The 20,166-nt window shown below is 36.9% G+C and overlaps 1 protein-coding gene across 1 annotated transcript in view; it reads right to left on the reverse strand.

The window, feature by feature from the left end:
• MMP16 (matrix metallopeptidase 16) overlaps positions 1–20,166 on the reverse strand; it is a 300,904-nt gene that overhangs the window by 66,627 nt on the left and 214,111 nt on the right. Inside the window, exon 6 of the mRNA XM_024566530.3 lies at positions 17,715–17,926. Within this exon, the coding sequence (XP_024422298.1) occupies positions 17,715–17,926 (212 nt within the window). The remainder of the gene's footprint in view (positions 1–17,714; positions 17,927–20,166) is intronic.

The raw sequence follows: 20,166 nt of genomic DNA on the forward strand, positions 1-20,166 counted from the left end.
TACAGGGCCCAGAAATAATCCCACGTCTCTATGGTCAATTAATATTTGACGACGGAGGCAGAAGGATAAAATGGAGTAAAAATAGCCTCTTCAACAAATGGTGTTGGGACATTTGGACAGCTACATGCAAAAAAAAAAAAAAAAAAGAAACTCAACCACCAACTTACCCCATACACAAAAATAAACTCAAGATGGATAAAAGACTTAAATATAAGTGGTGATACCATAAAGATCCTAGAGGGGTACATAGGGAGGGAAGTCACAGATATTCCACGCAGCAATATTTTCATTGATATGTCCCCCAGAGCGAGGAACAGAAGGAAGAGTAAACAAATGGGCCTTCATCAAAATAACAGAGCTTCTTCATGGCTAAAGAAAACATTAGCAAAATGTAAACAGAACCAACAGTATGGGATAACATATTTGCCACTGATGTCTCAGACAAGGGCCTGATCTCCAACATATATAAAGAACTCACACAACTCCACTCCAGGAAGACAAACAACCCAATAAGAAAATGGGCAAAGGACTTGAACAGACATTTCTCCACGGAGGATATACAGAGGGCAGAGAGACATTTGAAAGGTTTCTCTGCATCACTAACCATCAGAGAGATGCAAATTAAATCACCATGAGATACCACTCCACACTAGTCAGAATGGCCATCATAAAGAAATCAACGAAGAGCCAATGCTGGTGAGGTTGTGGAGTAAAGGGAACCCTAGTACACTGTTGAAAGGAATGTAGACTGCTGCAGCCACTGTGAGAAACTGCATGGAATTACCTCAAAAAATTGAAAATGGAACTGCCTTTTGACCCAGCAATTCCACTGCTGGGGTTATACTCTATGAATCCCAAAACACCAATTCAAAAGAATCTACACCCCAATGTTCATAGTCACACAATTCACAAGAGTCAAGTGTTGGAAGCAACCCAAGTGCCCATCAGTAAATAAGTGGATGAAAAAACTGTGGTACATTTACACAATGGAATACTACACAGCAGAAAGGAAGAAGGAGGTCCTACCATACATGACAATGTGGATGGAAGTGGAGAGCATTATGCTAAGTGAAATAAGCCAGGCAGTGAAGACAAATACCTTATGATCTCACCTATAAGTGGAACCTAATAAACAAAACAAAACAAACAAAATATAACCACAGACATTGAAATATAGAACAAACTGACAGTAACCAGAGAGGAGTGAGGAGAGGGTAATGGGGGAGAAAAGATGAAGGGTTGTCAAGGAACATGTGTAAAGGACACATGGACAAAGCCAAAGGGCAGTGGGACAGAAGGTGGAAGGTTGGGTTTTGTGGGGAGGGGAGAGTGGTGGGGAGAAAATACAGACAATTATACTTGAACATCAATAAAAATTTTTTTAAAAAAGCAGACAATGATGGAGGCAGGTTATGAACAGCAACACATTCCAGAAGTTCTTTCTTCATTTCCTTGATCCAAAACCTTGCCTTTCCTTGTCTCATGATCACTGTGGCCCTTGCAGGCACAGTGGTCTCCATGTGTATTGGTGTCCTGTGCAAAGACTCTCTGTTTGCCAACATAAACTGGAAAGGCTTTCAAACATGTCAACTGATTCAGAAGTTGCCTGTCCAAGGGGTTAAGTTGTCTTTCTTTGGCCCTCCTACCCACTTGCAAAGGTTCCTTCATTCCTGGTACTTTCCATATTTTTTAATTAATTGAGCCTGCAAACATGAATTCACGTGGGCCACGTGATTACAAAATTATGCACCAAGCCAGTTACATATAAAAATAAAAGGCAGAGAGAGCTCCATGAATTTTATTGTGCATTAATATTTTACCCTTGGCAGCTCTGAGCAGCACAGTGGGAAGCAAGTCAAAAATTTGCTGAAAGACATTATGTGAAAACTAAATTAATATTGGGTCGAGAATGCCTTAAGCTTTTTGCAAGTTCATTGTAATTGTACAATTAAGGAGACTAAAATTTCCAGACAATTTTTTTTTAATTTCTTTTTGCTACTGTAAGCAAAAGCCAAAATAATGCAGTAGGGAGGAAAGACTGAGACTGTGGTTCTGGCTTTGATTGCAGCCTCTGCCTTTGGTTTTCTGTGCCTCAGGTCAAATCACACATCCTTGTGACCTTAGGTCCTATCCACACCCAGCCAAAGGGATATCTAAATGCCTCTTTCCCTTTAGCATTAAGGTGTGGGAAAAATCAAGGGAGTGACATGTTCCAAATATGCTAAAACTTACCAGAAAATTCCCAGGAGCACCCATCTTATTTACAAGTACTTTAAAGATAAACAACAACAACAATACCACCACACTGATGAATTAGTGAACACTGTTCCTAAGGTGATTTTCTGTACTCATCAAATACTCTTCAAATTGACTATGGCCCTTAAGCATGAATCTATTCCTAATTACCTAACAACTCTATGAAAATGTAAGAGTATCCTTGAAAGTATCTCCTTAAATAACACTGTGAAGATAACAGTGGGTCTGACCAGATTTCTGGGGTGTTGCAAAACCCCAATCTGCACAAAAGACTGTGCTCAGAGTGGGAGAGGGAACCATGAGACAGTGAGGATCCACCTTCCCGAAAGAAGGGGGAAGGGTTGCAAGAAACTTCAAGGCAGGGGATCAGAGCCACAGCTATGGTGTGCCACATTGCTGGGTGAAGGTGAACAAACTGTGCATGATTCCCCACCCTGGGCAGAGGCTCTGTGCCTCTGAGCAGATAGAAAACCCTCCTACTTACTTCCAGATCATGGCAGCCAGAGGAGGGGCAGAGACACTGTTTGGGCTAATGCGCATGGTCAAAGTTAAACTGCATTAGCTGATTACTGGACATTCCTACAGCATGTAGAATTTTGAGGAAAGATTTAAAATGGAGGGCTCATGAAAACTCAGTCTTTTTTTGCTTTCCACTCATACTGCCCAGTTGGGGGACTGGGCATTCATGGGACCTGGCAAACACTGGGCTCTGCTCACGGCTCTTGCCCTGCTCAGACAGTCAAGAGTAGGCTTGCATGGGACATGTTCCCTTCCAGCAACAGGTCGGTGGGAGACTGTGGCCCTGTGCCACATGGCTCGGGTCCCAGATTGCTCTTATTCTTTCACCTGGAGAGCAGCACACTGATGCACCAGCGGCCAGGTATGTTTGTGGGACCCAAGGATGCAAGCAGCCAGTGGTGCTAGGGCCCCATGGACAGAGTTCCCAGCACAACTGGCTGCAGTGATCTGCAAGCTTGCCCTAGCCCAAGGAGAGGGAGGAAGTTGCGGGAAGGCAATGGAGATGGTACCCCCACAAGTGTGTGTGTGTGTGTGTGTGTGTGTGTGTGTGTGTGTGTGTGAGAGAGAGAGAGAGAGAGAAAGGACACTCCCAGAGCTGGAGAGATGGAGACCCATCTGCATAGCAGCCTTGGACTCTAAAAGGGCAGAAAAAAATGGATGATGGTCTCTGGGCATGAATTTGGATTTCAGTCTTTTGGGGAAGAAGGGGATTTCTGTATTTTGCACGAGGGAATCGCTTAGCTGAGGAACTTCCATCTCATCCAAATTGAGCACCCTGTTAATAAAACCCTTTTTCCTTCCCCACCAATTATTGTGTTATGTTTTTGTTCTGCAGCAGGTGGCCGAATCTCACTTTGCCCAGTAACAAATGTATTAGATGAGCATTCAAGAGACTTTCGAAATGATGGGTTATCTAAATTGATTCAGTTAATGACCACGTATTTTTCACCTCCAAAAGCTAAGAACTATGCTAGGCCTTGGAAAGAGTGATAAGGGCCTGGTATAAAAAAGCCATAGCAACTTGACTTACCTTAAGCACACAGGTTTTTACTATTTTTATCTCACAAGGTTCTGAAACACTAAATACAACTATTCCTGAAGTAATGCCAAAGAGAAAACAATCAAAATGTTGTTTATTTACTTACATTATTGTACGATATTCATTGTACAAGTAGATAAGCTTGTTTCCACAATTCTAAAATTCAGATAATTTGAAAAACAAAAGTTGTTTCTTTAGTTTGCTACACGTTTTTGAGAGAACCTGATTTGAACTGATGTGAGGATTTTTTGAGTCTTTTTACCCTGGTTATTGGGGCCAGTTATAAGTTTCAATGAAGAAATATTAATGGGTTTGATTATGGGTTGCTTCTCTAGATCCTATGGAGATTTATGGAAGAGATGTTTAATACATTAAAATATTAATTAAAAAGCTTTTTTAAAAAGTCACACTTCGCCATACTTGGAACATTTTGGTGTTCTTATTTTTAATTCAAGTGTCATAGGAAATGGCATTTTGAACAAAGCTGAAAACTTCATTTCCTGCTTTCTTGTTTCTTTAAAGGACCACTGTCATTTTCATTTTTTTGTCTTTTGGTGTTTCAAAAATAAACAATATAAATAGAACTAGCTCAAACAACAAGAGATTGAAATTCCTGGTGTTTTGTAAGTATATAATTTACTGTAGTACTGAGGTTTTGCTTAGAGCAGCCCTGTCAGGAAGACAGAGGCCTTCTCAGCAGGCAGGGGTAGCTGATTGAATTCATACAATATATGCCCTCAGGTGAAAGTCACATGCTCTTCTAGCTAGTGCCATCTAAATATAGAGTATGCGAGTGCATGTCTTAATTTTTAAATTTCACAGCCAGACTCATGCATAATTTGAAGCATAGAAAACATCCTACCATTATAAATTCTAACTTTAAAAACACTGAAAGTGATTTTATTTATTATGCTCAGTAGAGCAATCTCACCTCAGTGTCTGAAATTTGAATGCATGGCCTCTTCAGTGACACTTTCAGTTCTTGAGGTGATATCTGACTTCCCCATGTTGGTTCAGGTTTTAGCTCTGCATGGACACAGAACAGTCCCCTTCACATAGCAGGGCTTTCAGTATTTGAGGTTACTTGCCTTTTTGCTGACCACTGTTGAAACATCTGCTTTTTTAACTTCCCGATATGAGTTTTTATATACTGAGTCAGGGAATATATTGTCTAAGTTTAATTTAAATTTTTAGTACTTGAAAGGAAAAAAACCCTTATTTTTAAGTTGAATCAGAATATGACTGATACTGACCCTCAGTAAATAAGCAGCCAAGGATTGTTTCTATGTACAATTCATGCTGCTCAAATATTCTATTTAATTTTTAAGACATTAATTTAAACTAAAAAATGTGGAGCTCTCATAGAACTTAAGAAATTTGGGGAATTTGGATATGTTAAATTCCTACAATTATTCAAACTGTGAAGTTAAAGACACAGTCCTCCACATTGTTAAGACTTCCGTCACCAACTGCAAGGAGCTGCAAGTGCAGAGTTAGAGGGAAGACCCCAACAATGTCACTTCTACACCAAATGCATTTTAGGGGTTCCACAAACCATTCTAAGAGTTGAAAGACAAAAAAACCACAATAACAACTATTATACTTAAGGTTATCCTTTCTTACAGATCCCAAATCAGCCAAAGGAATTCACAAAGTAACATCTGAGAAGCTCCATGTGCTAAAGGTACAATACCATCCTGGCATCAGTGTATGACAATCTCCACTGGTACTGCCAACCAGGAATCACCCTGAGCCTCCATGTCCAGAGTTTTTATTGCAGCTTCATTTTGTGTTGATGCTTGATTGACTAATTTCCCACATGGCAGAATTCAGTATGTAGTTCAACTCACAGTGCATAACCCACAGCTCCCACCCCAAACTAAATCACCAGATTGGTTTTCCTGAGGCAGTCAATCTTGCCACGTAAAAATACACCATTCTCAGGTGTGACCTGGATACCTCCACAAAGCCAATGCAAGGGACCTCCCTTGGGGTTAGGCCAATTCTTCATAAAACAGAAGGTTTTATTTCAACCGTCAAGTAAGTAATAAACAGATTTGAAAAAACCTGAAACTAAACACTTAGTGTATATGCAAAACACTCACTGCTTTGAAGAAAAGAAAAGCAAAATAGAAAATTTTAGTGCTCTCTGCCAATACAAAGCAGCTCTCATAAACACAGGAAAGCAAACCCAAGTATAATATTATGAAAATTATACTAATAAGAAGGAAAACCAAAATAAGTGAACAAGTTTATAAATATGTAAATAAAATTTCAGTTGAACTGTGAAAATTTTTAGATGTTTTCAGAATTATATAACCATTATTTTTATCTCATTCTATAAATAATAAATGTGAATTATCTGTAATGAATTCTGTACCTTAATCACCATAACTGTGGCAAAATAAATTTCCATTTTTTAATATTGATTTTTGCCTTAGAAATGCTGAAATAAGGGATATACCCATTATGAAGTATTTTTACAAAATCTAACTTATGGAATGGTCCACAATATCCAATCTCTAGATACATATTCAGAATCCTAATCATATAATTTACTTTTGATTCTCTATTTGACCTTTTATTTATAGGATAAGTAGGAAAATGAAGTTAATATACACAATAAAGATATTTTAACCAGTTTATAATATTGCATGAAAAGTTTCAGGATTCAAAAAAAATTCTCTAACTGTTCTGAGGGACTTCAGGATTATGGCTAGGGCAGTTGGTTTGTGAGGACAGAGTGGCCAGCTCTCACATCAGCTGGTGTGAACATCAGCTCCAGAACATAAATGGTCTTTGCCTCATGTGTCCATGACCTGTGCTCCACAAGTTTGTAGTGCAACCCAGGGAATGCACACAGAGCTCCAGGTGAGATGTGGCTCAGCACCACCATGCAATTCCCTATATATTCCCTTCTTGTTTTTCTATAAGGAAGATTAAGACTATGATGCACCTTTCTTCTGAATAACGTTTCAGTAAATACTCTTTGTAGGGAGGACAGAAAACACTGTAATTTCTGTTTACATCAGTACTTCTTATCTAATCCATGTGGGACATCCTCTGGTTGTATGGTCCTTGCTGGTTCCCTGCACAACTTTAGCACCCTGATGTTTACCTCTGGTTCAGTGTTTTGCACCCAGTCCTGGAGCTGCAGTTCTTAGAACTGCTCTCTGTCTTGATCCTTAAGTCTCTGTGCTGTCAGTCACATCAAACTCATCTTTTAGGAACAGGCTCTACTTGGCTCATACGTCTCAGGACCCAAAGTCTGTTGCATGTTTCTCCTGAGCTCTGTCCCCTGCACCATGTTCCCACCAGGTCACTGTCTGTTGCTTCTGTCAGCAGCTAAGCTGGCCTGTGGAACAAAGCCTCAGATTCTCAACATGGCTCACAGGATCCTTGGTGAGGAGGTCCTTCTTGTGTCTCTCTAGCCTCATTGCTCATTTTCTTGCCTCAAGGTCCACAATGACTTCATTAAGTTTGTACAGCAGCATCTCCTTGGACATCCTTGTTAGCCACATTTAACATATTATCTTCAATAATATAAGTTAAATTATATTATTGAAACCTGTTACTGTCAGTTGAACAAGACCATTCTTAGTCACAGTCTAAGGGAAAATTCCAATGAAAACTTTAGTAGCTTTTGCCTACCTATATTTTTTGAAAATGATGTGGCTTTACCATCAATTACATAACAACCTTCAGTTATCTTTTTCAGTTCCACAATATTTTGAGCTATTAAATGTCTATACATTATCACAATAGTACACATTGTAAGAATCCACTCATAATTCATTGCTCTACAATTTGTCTAACATTATTTTTCTACAATTTTCATGCCTTGTCAACACATATATTTCAAACAATGTAATTCATGATATATACATTTTTATATTTTACCTTTTTATTTATATATACATTATATTCATGTCTCATTGTTTCACACATTCTCCAAGATTAAACGTTCAAGTGATTGTATTACATTCCACTTAACTTTATACAGTCACTATTATTTCTTATACCACTACCATATTACTGGACAATCTGGGTTGCTTGCAATTTTTTTTACCTACTGACAAGAAAGCTGCAATGAACACCATTGTTCATTTTAGAGTCACTTCATTATTTTCAGAATGAACAACAATGCATGGATTATTATTTTGGGAATTATGCATATTTTTCTGTTTATTATAAGGCATACTAATACTGTAGTTTATATCTAAATAACTTTCCAAATTTACTCACTTGCTATGATATTGTTTATATTTTCTTAAAATAATCATGCAAATAAACATAATATATATAATGCTCTGAAACTTTAAAGTACCATAAGAAGCACATATAGAAGAATAAACAAAACATCCCAGAACCTCCTATTGGAAGTTAAAATCAGAGAAGACAGTGTTAAGTGTAAAAACAGTGTTTGTGGAAAAATTACTTATAGAATGCATCCAATGAACTAATCAAGTTAAACCTATAAGTCATTTTTTGTGAAGAAAATTATTTTCAATTATATAGTCTAAATGCTTATTTAAAAAGCTATATTTTTTTTCTGATGCTCAAAACATCTTTCCTTAATACTGTTCACAGTTTTAATTTTTTCTGTTAATATTAATCTTTTAGGTACATTATCCCAAAATTTTCAAATAATGGTTTTACTTGGTTTTAAATATTTATACATTTAAGACCATATTACAACAGATAATGGGGGCTTCTAAGGAATTTAAGAAGCTGGCTAACTGTTTAATTACTTCACACAATCCACACAATAAGGAAATTGATAACCACAATTTTGTTTATTGAAAGTTTAACAAAAGAAATGGAAAGGATAAATCTCATCTGTGCTATAGAAACAGAAATGGTCCAAGTAGCATTGTCACAAATGACAAATATGAAGGAAAAAGTTAAAAATGTGTTAGTTTTTAAACTTCTTTAAAAATAAACTACTTCATGTGTAGTGTAAATTTCAAATTAACTCTGCTGATTAATCTTGCATTAAAGCATTAGTACTTGTGTAACTAGGAGCACTTTTTATGTAAAAAACTCAAAATAAGAATATAGAGTATGACAAACATGGAAAAATAGAGCTTATATGTTCACATGGAAAAGATTTAGATTATTAATAATTCTAAAAAGGAAGATTAATATTTTTATGGAGTAAAGAGTTTTTCACATTAACTCATAGTGAATATGAAACAATGGAAATTGTAACGGTGGAAAATTTTCACCCATCTCACCGTTCTTTTGACATTGTTTCTGTAAGTGCTGATTCTGACGAATATGTGTCTTATAGATGAACAGAATGTTTGTATAAGAATCCTAGGAACTAACTTCAAAAGATACAGACTCCGACCTTCAGGCATCTAAGCTCTGGGAGATTTATTGACCTTCATCCTTGGAGCCAGGATGATGTAAATCCAGGATGATGCACACCAGACCATCACTTGCCTTACTGGAATGGACTGTGCTAGTCTGCATGTAGAGAATTTTTCAACCCTCTCCCTTGATCTCTTTGTTCTGTTCCTGTTTCCCTCCTTATAAAAAGCTCTCCTCCCAATGAGACATGGAGATGGGCTTTGTGATGGGTCCCTTATCTTGCAGATGGCCAGCATCTTCAAATAACCCACTTTCCTTTACATTAGCACCTGCCTCTCAAGTATTGGCTTTCATAGTGGCAGGCAGCCAGAATGTGTTCAGTTACAAAAATACTTTCAGAAATCTTTTTGTGTGACTACATAGAATTGACCTGTTCACATTATAAATTTATATCAAATAAGATAGATGTACATGATAAAACATGGTAGTCTCTAAACTATGCACTGTAAGTATACATTAAATATTATTTGATATTATTAATATATTTAGTTTTACTGAATCCAAAAGTAGTATTCAAATATTATATGTCCTTCAAATGTTTGAAGTCACCCCCAAATAAAGTGACTAGCAAGGGAGTTGGCACCCAGGTGACTGAGTCCATGCCCCTGAACACCGACTCACTGGCTCCAAGGCGTAGGCAGTCAGGAAATGTAATGAAAGAATTTGAAGGTTTCAAGAGGTAAATCTCAAACCACAATTGAATACAAATATTTTGAAAATCAATTAATAATGACATAAAATGCATAATTGTGCATAATTCTAGTTGCTTCCTTAAATGTTTACCTAAAGTATTTGAAGGATTATGATTTCAACCTACTACACAAAGAATTTTTAATTAGCTCTCTGATGACAGTGTCTTAGAGATGATTCCTTTGGTCTGATGAGAATCTACCCTAATTAAATATACTATTAACATGATCAAGGAATATCTCCTGGCAGTACAGAGTTATGTGTGGCATGGAGTATAAATTGTGTAATTTCTAAGTGCATTTTGTTTGGAAAACACTTTTTGTATTTTCTGCCAACAAAATATTTTTCATCATTTCACTGAGTAAAGTGATATGAACAACTGTAAGCCATTCCTTTCCTTTCCCTTAAACCCTAAGTAATAGAGCCATTTTCTGTGCTTTATTCAGCTAAATGTTATTTTTAGAAATAACTTCAAATAGCAAGGGAATTTGTTTAAAGGAAGATAAAGAGTGATTCAAAAGGCCAGTCTGTCTTCCTGCATAGTATAGAAGCTCTACTTCCTGAGCTTCTATAAACAGATTAGGTAATTCATTAGCCATTATACAGATGAGGAAAGTGAGCTCAGAGATATGTAACAGTATTTATTTTCTCCTCTGTTTAGGGCACTGTACAGCCTAGCAATATACACAGGTGCTGAAGCATGGTCCCACCCTGATGTAAACAATACAAAACCACACAGCAGGAATGAGGGACATTATTAGGCTGTGAGCTGGGAGAGGGTCCTTCCAACTGCAGAAGATAAAACGTCCTTTGGAATCACTAAATGACACAAAGTATGTATAAACCAGTGAGTTTTTCTGAATTCCTGCAAATATTGCTGTTCCCCTTCACATATCTAGCCCCATGGAGACCTATGGGACAGTGTACAGTATGCACAGGAACAGATAATGGATGTAGCTTTCTATTCCTTCACGAACAGGGCAGAAATCTGGAAACTGAGTGACTATCTGATATTTGACATGAAAGGACCTGCAAAATGAGGAGTGCCTAGCAAGTTCCAGAACCTGTGGGGAGACAAGTGTGACTGAAATTGATTAAGTGAATGTGTAGAGAGTGAGAGAGGAGGTGACATCAGAGAGGCAGAGGGAAACAGACTGGGCTGGGAGCTTATGGGCAACTAAAAGAACCCCAGCCTTTCCCTCAACTTTATTGAGGTTTTTACAGAACAAGTAAAAATTGTATATGTTTAAAGTGTATAACTTGATTGGATATAAGTATACATTATGAGGTAATCACCATAATCAAACTAAGAAATGCATTCATCACCTCACAGTTAACCTTTTATTTTTTTGTGGTGAAAACATAGGAGATCTTCTCTCTTAGCAAATTTCAAGTCAATAATACATTATTATTTTTTAAATATATTATATTATTATTAAATATAGTTGTCATGCTGTATATTAGGTCTCTAGGACTTCCACATTTTACAACCAGAACTTTTACACTTTGATCAAATCTTCCCATTTCTCCGACCCCCAGCCCCTGATCACCACCATTTTACTCTCTGTTACTAAAAGTTTGACTTTTTTCACATTCCATGTCTAAGTGACATCATGCAGTATCATTCTTTCTGTATTGGCTTATTTCTCTCAGTATAATGTTTTCCAGGTTCATCAATTTTATCACAAATGACAAGATTTCATCTTTTTGTAAGGCTGAATAATATTCCATTGTATATATGTACCGCATCCTTTTTATCCATTTATCTGACAATAAACACTGTGTTGTTTCCATGTCTTGGTTATTGTGAATAATGTGAAGTGCACATGAGGTGCAGATATCTCTTCCAAACAGTGATTTTATTTCCTCTGGATATAGACCCAGGAGTGGGACTGTCTGATAAGAACCTTGGCTTTTACTTTGAGTCAGACATCAAAAGGGTTTTGTAGGTAGTTGTGAGGTGGTTTTTATAAGATCATGTAACAGTTCAGTATTCAGGCTGGTGGAAGGGGCAAGGAGGAAGCAGGAAACCACTTCAGAGCATATTACAATATGAGGTGGAATACTGGGAACTTTTAAGAGGATTGCTGATGTGGGAGGGGGCAGAAGGGGCTATATTCTGAGTGTATTTTGAAGGTAGAGACAACTGATGTGGCTATACTTTTAAGGATTTATTTACTAAGTAAGCAGAAAAATGGAGTTGCCTTATTTTTTGTATAGAAGTACAGAAGCAGGAGTAGGTTTGTGAAGGAAAATCAGGATTGGCACCTGGGTGGAGAGGTCAAGTGGGAACCCTCATACATTTCTACACTCACTTCTCCTTGGTTAAAGGTGTATCTATGAACTTTCAAAGCCGACCACAGATGTCCACACTGGTGATTCTAGTATTCATGGTTTCTCTCTATGGTGACCACAGGGATTGTTGGGAAGTCAGCACCTGGACCCTAGGGTTGTATCTATTATTGAATACTTTAGTGGACAGTAGAGTTGAAAGCAAAGAATATGCGATAAAGGAAGAAAAAAATATTATAATGAAGTAGAATGAAAGAAATGAATAAAGCTCACGGGGAGACCGTTAGCAAAGAATGAGAAATAAATTGGCATGAAATACCAAGAGATAATATCAAACTTGATAGAAGAGTTCAAAGTTCAGTTTTTTTAAAAAAAAGTTCATTTTTGATCAATTGTGAAGACTTTAGTCACAAAATGTATTTGAAATATAATTGAGGGTGAAAGCTTCTACCTCTAAACTCTTTTTCAATAAGCATCTCTATTCTTCTCTTTCTGAATCCATCAATCCCTCTCTCTTGTATCTCTTATGTAAAATCTTTTATTTTATAAAAAAATCATCATCTTGACAAAAAGATTTGGTCATTGCCTATGCTTACAAGGCTTGGCTAATGAAACACTGTGTCTTCAATGGAAATTCAGCCAGTGTTAATGAGGCCCAATCTGGACAAGTATGTTTCTATGAAAATAACAGGAACTGTGATTCTTTAGTAGAATTAAGTGGGTTGTCATAAGTAAAGATGGTCATATTTAAGAAGGAATAGTTTTGTGACAAATTAGCAAAAAAGAATTTGATGAATAAAAAAGAACTAAATGACTTCTGTGTTGTTTTGATTATTCTTGTGGGGTGGGCAATGTAAACAGTAAAATACTTTCCTCACTGAGAGTGGAGCCTTGCTCTTCTGGATTAACTGGAAACACCTTTATGTGCTTCCTCAGACGCTGTTCACACACAGCTTCTCCTCCTAACACTAAGCTTTCCAGCATCAGGGTGAGGCTCTGGTCTCTCTGGTTCCCCCTGATATTAAGAATTGGTCGAGAGCAGAATGGGACATCTTTTTTTCACTAAAAGAACTCCAGGTGTTGGAAACACCTATTCTTGGCTTAAAGAATAAAATGGTACCACTGCATTCATTTATATACGGCAAAATATTGGGTACTGAAATATATTCTGTGCAAGCTTAGCCCATTCTTTTTCTTTCATATCACACAATAACTAACTATTCCATGTTTTTATCTTGTATGCAAGGAATTCTGAGACCATTCACTTGAACCATCTTGTCAGCATGGTCACAACAGCAGCTTTGTGTGACAGGTACACACAGCTTAGACTCTTCAGGAACAACTCTTAAAATCACTTCTAAAGTGAGGACAAAGCTTCTTTTGCTATCACTATTTTATTTCTCTGTTCCTGGGCATTTTGTTTGTACATTCATTTCCTTGCTTTAGGTTGTTTTCTTTCCCCAGAGGTTATGAAGCTGAAGGTAGGCTGAACTTTCTCATGTGTAAGAATAGAACATTATTCATTATGATTATGGTATAATATATATTTTATTTCTATTCTCATATAGAAATACAGATCCAGAACACTTTATGCTTGATCTAAATGAGTGCCTCAGAAGCTCAATGTAAAGCAAATCCCCTAAGAGGCTCGCTACCAATAAGAATTATGGTAAAACTCTCGTAATAAAGAAAAGTTCTTTTCCAATATGACAACAATATGGCCTGATGATGTTAAGTTTTACTTATATTGAGATTTTTTTAACCTAAAAATCATACGTATAAAATTTAAGTAGGTAATTATCATGGAAATCTTTAGCCAACGAACAACTCACTAGCAGAGTGTAATACTTTCAGTAATGTCATTAGGGTCAGTTACTGCTGGATAAACAGGCGACTGGCTATAGTTTATACAAATGACCATTACCCTGAGATCCAGCTCAAGCCTGGTGGAGTCCAGTGAACCAATCCTTCTCTGAATAAGTTTACACTCCAGTCAATGGACGCATCACAGAGAAACAGTTAGAGAAGACAAGCATTATGATCGTGTTGATTATAAACACGTGTTGATCGTGCAGAGAATAAATATGAAAACCATTAGAAAAAGATTCTGGGTTGAAGAATAGTGGGAGGAGGTTGGCACACACAGAAGGCATGAGGAGGGAAGCTGTGAACAGAGACAATCTTTAAAACTAGAGTGACATTAAAACTGAAGTGATATGAGTACTGAGTGAGCATTGAGGAGATAATGAGGTTTCTAATTTGTGTCATGAATTTATAGTGAAGAAAAGTAAAGAATAAAGCTACATTAGTAAGAGTGACATCAAACAGTGGGTGATCCTAAAATATAATAGAAGAGACCATAAAAAAAGGAGCAAATGATGAAAAGTAAGGCTGTGTCTGTGTAAGGGAAAGTAAAAAGGCAGGTGAGCACAGAAGATGGGCAGGAAGGCAAGGTTTGGGGAATGACATTAATTAGAGGTTAATGAAAGTCATCTAGCCTATGTAGGTACCCAAGCAGTAGACAGATCAGAAGTTACTGACAAAGGAAAACAGAATTGAGGGCTCAGTCATGGGAAGGCTTTCCTGCCCATGGACATGGGTACCCTCCATGTGATGTGATCAGCCACCCAGCCGCACTGAAAACCAGAATGTCAGCCCCAAGGAGCCAGATCTAGCCTGTTGGGCTGTTTGCTGCCACATTTCCAGTGCCTAAAATAGCACTGTACAGTAGGAGTTCAAAACATATTTCCCAAATATATGCTACTTAATTTTTGTAATCTTCACCGGAGGATATGTTTTTATTGATTTGAGAGAGACAGCGAGAGAAAGAGAGAGAGAGAGAGAGACAGAGACAGAGACAGAGACAGAGACAGAGGGAGAGAGACAGAGAGAGAGACACTAATGTGAGAGAGAAACAATTGCCTCCTCTATGCACCCCAGCTGAGGATTAAACCTATAACCTTTTGGTGCACAGGACAACACTCCAATCAACTGAGCTACCTGGCCAGGGCTCGAATATTTACTATTTAAAAATAGAGTTTGGAGTTTACTTTTTTGAAAACCTCCCCTAAATCTTTCGTGTCAAAAATAGACTTTAAAATCAAGTAGACCTGTGTTCAACTACTGACTACTTATAAAACTTGTCACTTGGATTGACTACTAAACTTTTCTGATTCTCAGTTTCCTCATTTGTAAAACAGAGACCACTATCCATCTCACAGTTTTATTATGAGGTTTAGAGATTATGAATGTAAAGTGCCCTGTGTATACCCAGACACATATTAGTTACCCAGAGTCCATGACCCCTGTGAACTAAGAGCAGGTGTCACACAATTACTCTCTCTTCACTTTGATCCAATATTACATATTTATGATTTATATCATTTGTCACTTTGTACTACAGTTAGCATATCTATCTTCTCTTCCTCAATATACTAACTTCTTCGTACACCAAATACCATTTTCTTTAACGTGCCTAGGAAATTGCTTTATTGAAATTCAGCACAATTCTTTTCTCAGTCAAGTTTTCCTGATCTGTTCAATCAGATTTCAGTAGTTTCTTTTCAAGTTATGTGGCATATTTTATTCCTGATCTTGCAAAACCTTAGGTTCATGTTTGTCTTTACTCTTAGAGCACAGGCATTATAAAGATAGGGGACAACGTCCTAGCCACACATGCTTGATGTCTAGTAAACTCCCTGCACTGACTCCTTATATGAAAGGAGGGATGAATATACACAATTATGAAATTATATAATGCAAATTGACTGGGCAAGCTGAGATTAAAAGAATGAAATACCTACCAGAAGATAGATTCCACAGAAATTATTCTTAGAAAGAAAGAATGGACCAGTAGAAAAAAATAAATTTAAAGAGTTTAAGAACTCTTTCCTGAAGACAGTTTTGATGAAGATGTCCAACATAACAGGAGAGTTTAGAGAAATATTTAAAAACTAATAATTGTTATAACCCTGTCTCGATATTGAAAATAGTGGGTACTGCATTCCACTTAGCGATGATCTAGGTACTCTCCATTCACTCCTGATCTGAGGACGAGTGATCACAGAACCTCATCTTGCCAGTCAAGAGCACTCACTAAGCTTCCACAATGTGCAGAGCAGAAAGTTGGTGAAAATGATCATTAAATATGAAGATACAGGTTTTCTCTGAGATTAGGAATCTAACTGGACACACAGGGACAATGAAAAGACTCAATGAACCCAGACTCAATTTCACATCATATTCTCAGATAAGATGGACAGTTTGGTGACATCACTATGGTATCAAGGGATAAAGCTGGAAGTCAAAATTCAGCCAAAATACTAGAAACAAATTTCTTCACTTGTCATGTGGTGACTTATAGAATAAACCAAAAATATATCACAAGTTTTTTGAAATTTTACTCCTTGCATCATAATTTATTACTCTGCTTAAACAAAAAAGGAAATATTTGATTAAGCATTGCAGGACATTCATAGAATTTAAAGATATATATTCATAGGTTTTCTAGCAAGAGCATCTATTTTTTCCTAGAAAGCACAACACTCTGATATATATTCTATCAAATCCAAATCTTATTATCCAATAAAAGAAGTAGATTACTTTGTCTATAAAAATTATGTGAAATCTATATTTTTAAAGTGTAGCCTCTGGTGGATAAGAAATTCTGTATAAGTAGGACAACATTTCATTATTTATTGATTTGTGTGTACCAAAAAAGAGGGCACATCATTTTACTTTTAAATGGATGTTGTTGGTAAAAATATGGCTATTTTAATACTATAGTGCCAACATAAAACATATTTTTCTTAATCTTTAAGACAGTTTACAAATATTAAGGGAGAAATTTGCTTTTCAATATTATTCTATATTAACTTTTCAATATTGTAACTTACTTTAATACATTATTAGTGTTACAGTCTGAGTACTCAATGGCATTAAAGAGCACATTTAGCAAAATGTAAAATCAGTTTAAGCTTTTGATCTTTTAAAAAATATTAGGGATTAGGTAGATACAGATGCCTGACTCCAGAACACAGCAACATGTGTATGAAAAATCTAAATGATGATCTCATAGAGCACATCTAACTCAAAGGCCACCCATAAACCCCAAAGAAGATGATCAGCATTCCTCCTAGAAACAATGCTGCAATGGTCATGAAATGAGAGGGATCTTGTCAACATGTGAACTATGATAGGGTACCCTCCCAAGCAACTTTGTCCTTGTTAGCTCCTATTTATGTGAATCAGGCTTGTTTATCTGTTCCTAGCATGTAGCATTTCCTAACCCTTCATTTCTAGGCATTTCAGCTCCTGCTGGCATAAATGCATTTTGCAAATAGAATACTACACTGTGCTCTGCTAGACATTTCAACCCTTGTACGAGTTTATTTAAGATGCTTTTTTGAATCTTCTGAGTGTGAAAGGTCTGGGAAAGTGGTCTTAAAATGAATGGGAACTGGTTTTCGACAGAGACACTTCAGACCCTTGATGTGCTATTAAAATTTTAAAAAAGAAAAAAAAAAAGAAAAACAGTTCCTACCTTGAACACAAACATCTCCCGGCGGAGAACAGCGAGTGTGTTGAAGTTGCCATCGCAGATGTTGGGTTTGGCTCCTGGGTAGGAGGGTCTGCCCGTGGGTTGCCTGGGTTGTTTGGGTTTGTCATTCCTCCGGGGATCAGCTGGGGGGAGGGAGCGGTGTGGGGGCACTGTGGGCAGAGGTCTAGTTGGTGGAGGAGTCTTGTCTGGTGGACCTTTGGGAAACATGGACAGAACTTGGCTCACTTAAAGCTGGAGCAAGAGCACAACCACGCATCAGCAAAGGGCTCACTCTAAGAGGTCTTTAATTCTAAGAAAAAACAAACTGTCTGACTCAACAAACCATAGCCAAGTTTTTCAGAAATCTGCTTATCATGCTCAATTCTGGGTCCAAATAAGTAGGTTTTCTTTTTTAATTTTTAGTGACAGTTTTTATAGCTTCACCACAGTCTCCTCATTGAAGAAGCTGTTTTCAAATTTCTTTTGGAAGTAGGTGGTGTATAAATAATAAATAAAGGAAAATGAATACTGGAACCAAGTGTGTTAATGCCACCAAAATTAACCCTAGATTTTGAGGGACAATGATTCTATACAAATATTTCTAAAAGATAAATAGTAATGAATGAAATTTTATTTAACCCTATGTCTCAAATTACATTTTATAAATTTTTCCTGACTTTCATAATTTTCTTCAAATAAAATGTTTTGATGAATCATTAGAAGAGTTTCATGTGAATGCCAAATCTAATACTCCTATTGATTAATACACCACTACAAAACTATTAATGTGAAAAAGTATTTCCAAAGAGAGAGCTCTAAATCAAGGCACAGTTTACACTCATAATTTGATACAGATGCAAAGTATCATTCCGCAAGGAATTTGTCTTTTTAAAAAGAAACACAGGCCCTGTCCAGTTTGGCTCAGTTGGTTGGAGCGTGGTCCCGTAACCAAAAGGTTGTGGGTTCAATTCCCGGTCAGGGCACATACCTGGGATGCAGGTTTGATCCCGGTCCGGGTGTGAACAATCCCCAGTCCGGGTTCATAGGGAAGGCAACCAATCGATGCTTCTCTCTTGCATCAATGTTTCTCTCTGTCCCTTCCTCTTTCCCTTCCTCTCTCTCTAAAAGTAATGACAAAAAATGTCCTTGGGTGAGGATTAAAAAGAAAAAAAGAAAGAACTACAGACCTGTTTCTACTTAATACACAGGTGGCAAACATAAGACCAGAAGGCTGAATCCGGACCACCACCTTGTTTTATCTGGCCCGACACCTTGTTTCTACCCAGCAGCAGTGCTGAGCTCCTTGCCCCTATTTAAGGAGTAGTTATATTTATACAGTCCTAAAATTACATTCAGCCCTTTGAAGGCAACTGTGAGACTAATGTGGCCCCTGGTGAAAATGAGTTTGACACCCCTGACTTAATAGTTAGAAATGTAAAGAATATTCTTTTGCAGACCTTCAGTCTGGGCCACTGATTCGGGTCACAAGAAGGATCCTTGTCAGCTACACTGGATACTCACTCAACGTGACTACTCAGCCCTGAGTCCCAGACATGTCTCTTTTTTGAGTCTCCCCAAAATCAGAGCAACACAAAAGTGGACCTGTTTTTTTCGAATATATTTAAATCATTTGAGAATATTTACCACTGACATATTGAAATTGAAAAACTAACAAATGAGCAAAAATTACTGAACTTAAACTGTTATTTAAAAATGTAGATGACATCTACAGGATACTAGATATTATAGGTAATATATATTGTGAAAGTGAAAGCTTCACATCATTAATTTAGGAAAGCATATTCTTTATTTGTAAATGACAAATGTCAAGTATTTAACAACTATGTGTAAAATAAAGGTCAATGGTTCTATTGAGGGAGGTAAGATTATAGTCAACATGTATAATAGTCTCTCTCCTTTTGTCTTAGTTTGTATTCACTGACTGAACCCCCAAAATAAAAATAATTTAATTGTACTAGAAATTTACTTTGAATTATGTTAGTTATCTTAGCCACTTGTTAACTATCACTCCATGCTGGTTAATTTTCATTCTTAGTAATTACATGCTTTTGAGGTGATTTCATTATATGTATGACACAAATGTATTTTCTAAGCCCCTAAAGTGATTTGTCTAAGAAATATCTCACATCAACTATCATAACCTGAGACAATCTGTGAGTTTGTACCAAAGTCTCAGTATCATATTAAAGTCCTCAATGTTTTCATTGGTTACATTTATTACACATCTTACCTGAATTTAAGCACCAAAGTTTATCAGATCTTTATTATAACTACAAGGTTCAACTAAATTCAGAAATTTTTTCAGTGTTTAAGAATTTCCTACAGTCTGTATATTCAAGTATCTTGGACTATTGCCAAAAAAGCTTGATTAACTGAAGACTTTTGCTAAAAGGCCAGGCTTTTATTTCCCTAGTATTTCCATTTCAGATATACT

This window comes from Desmodus rotundus, chromosome 8, assembly GCF_022682495.2.
Source record: "Desmodus rotundus isolate HL8 chromosome 8, HLdesRot8A.1, whole genome shotgun sequence".
NCBI classification, from domain to species: domain Eukaryota; kingdom Metazoa; phylum Chordata; class Mammalia; order Chiroptera; family Phyllostomidae; genus Desmodus; species Desmodus rotundus.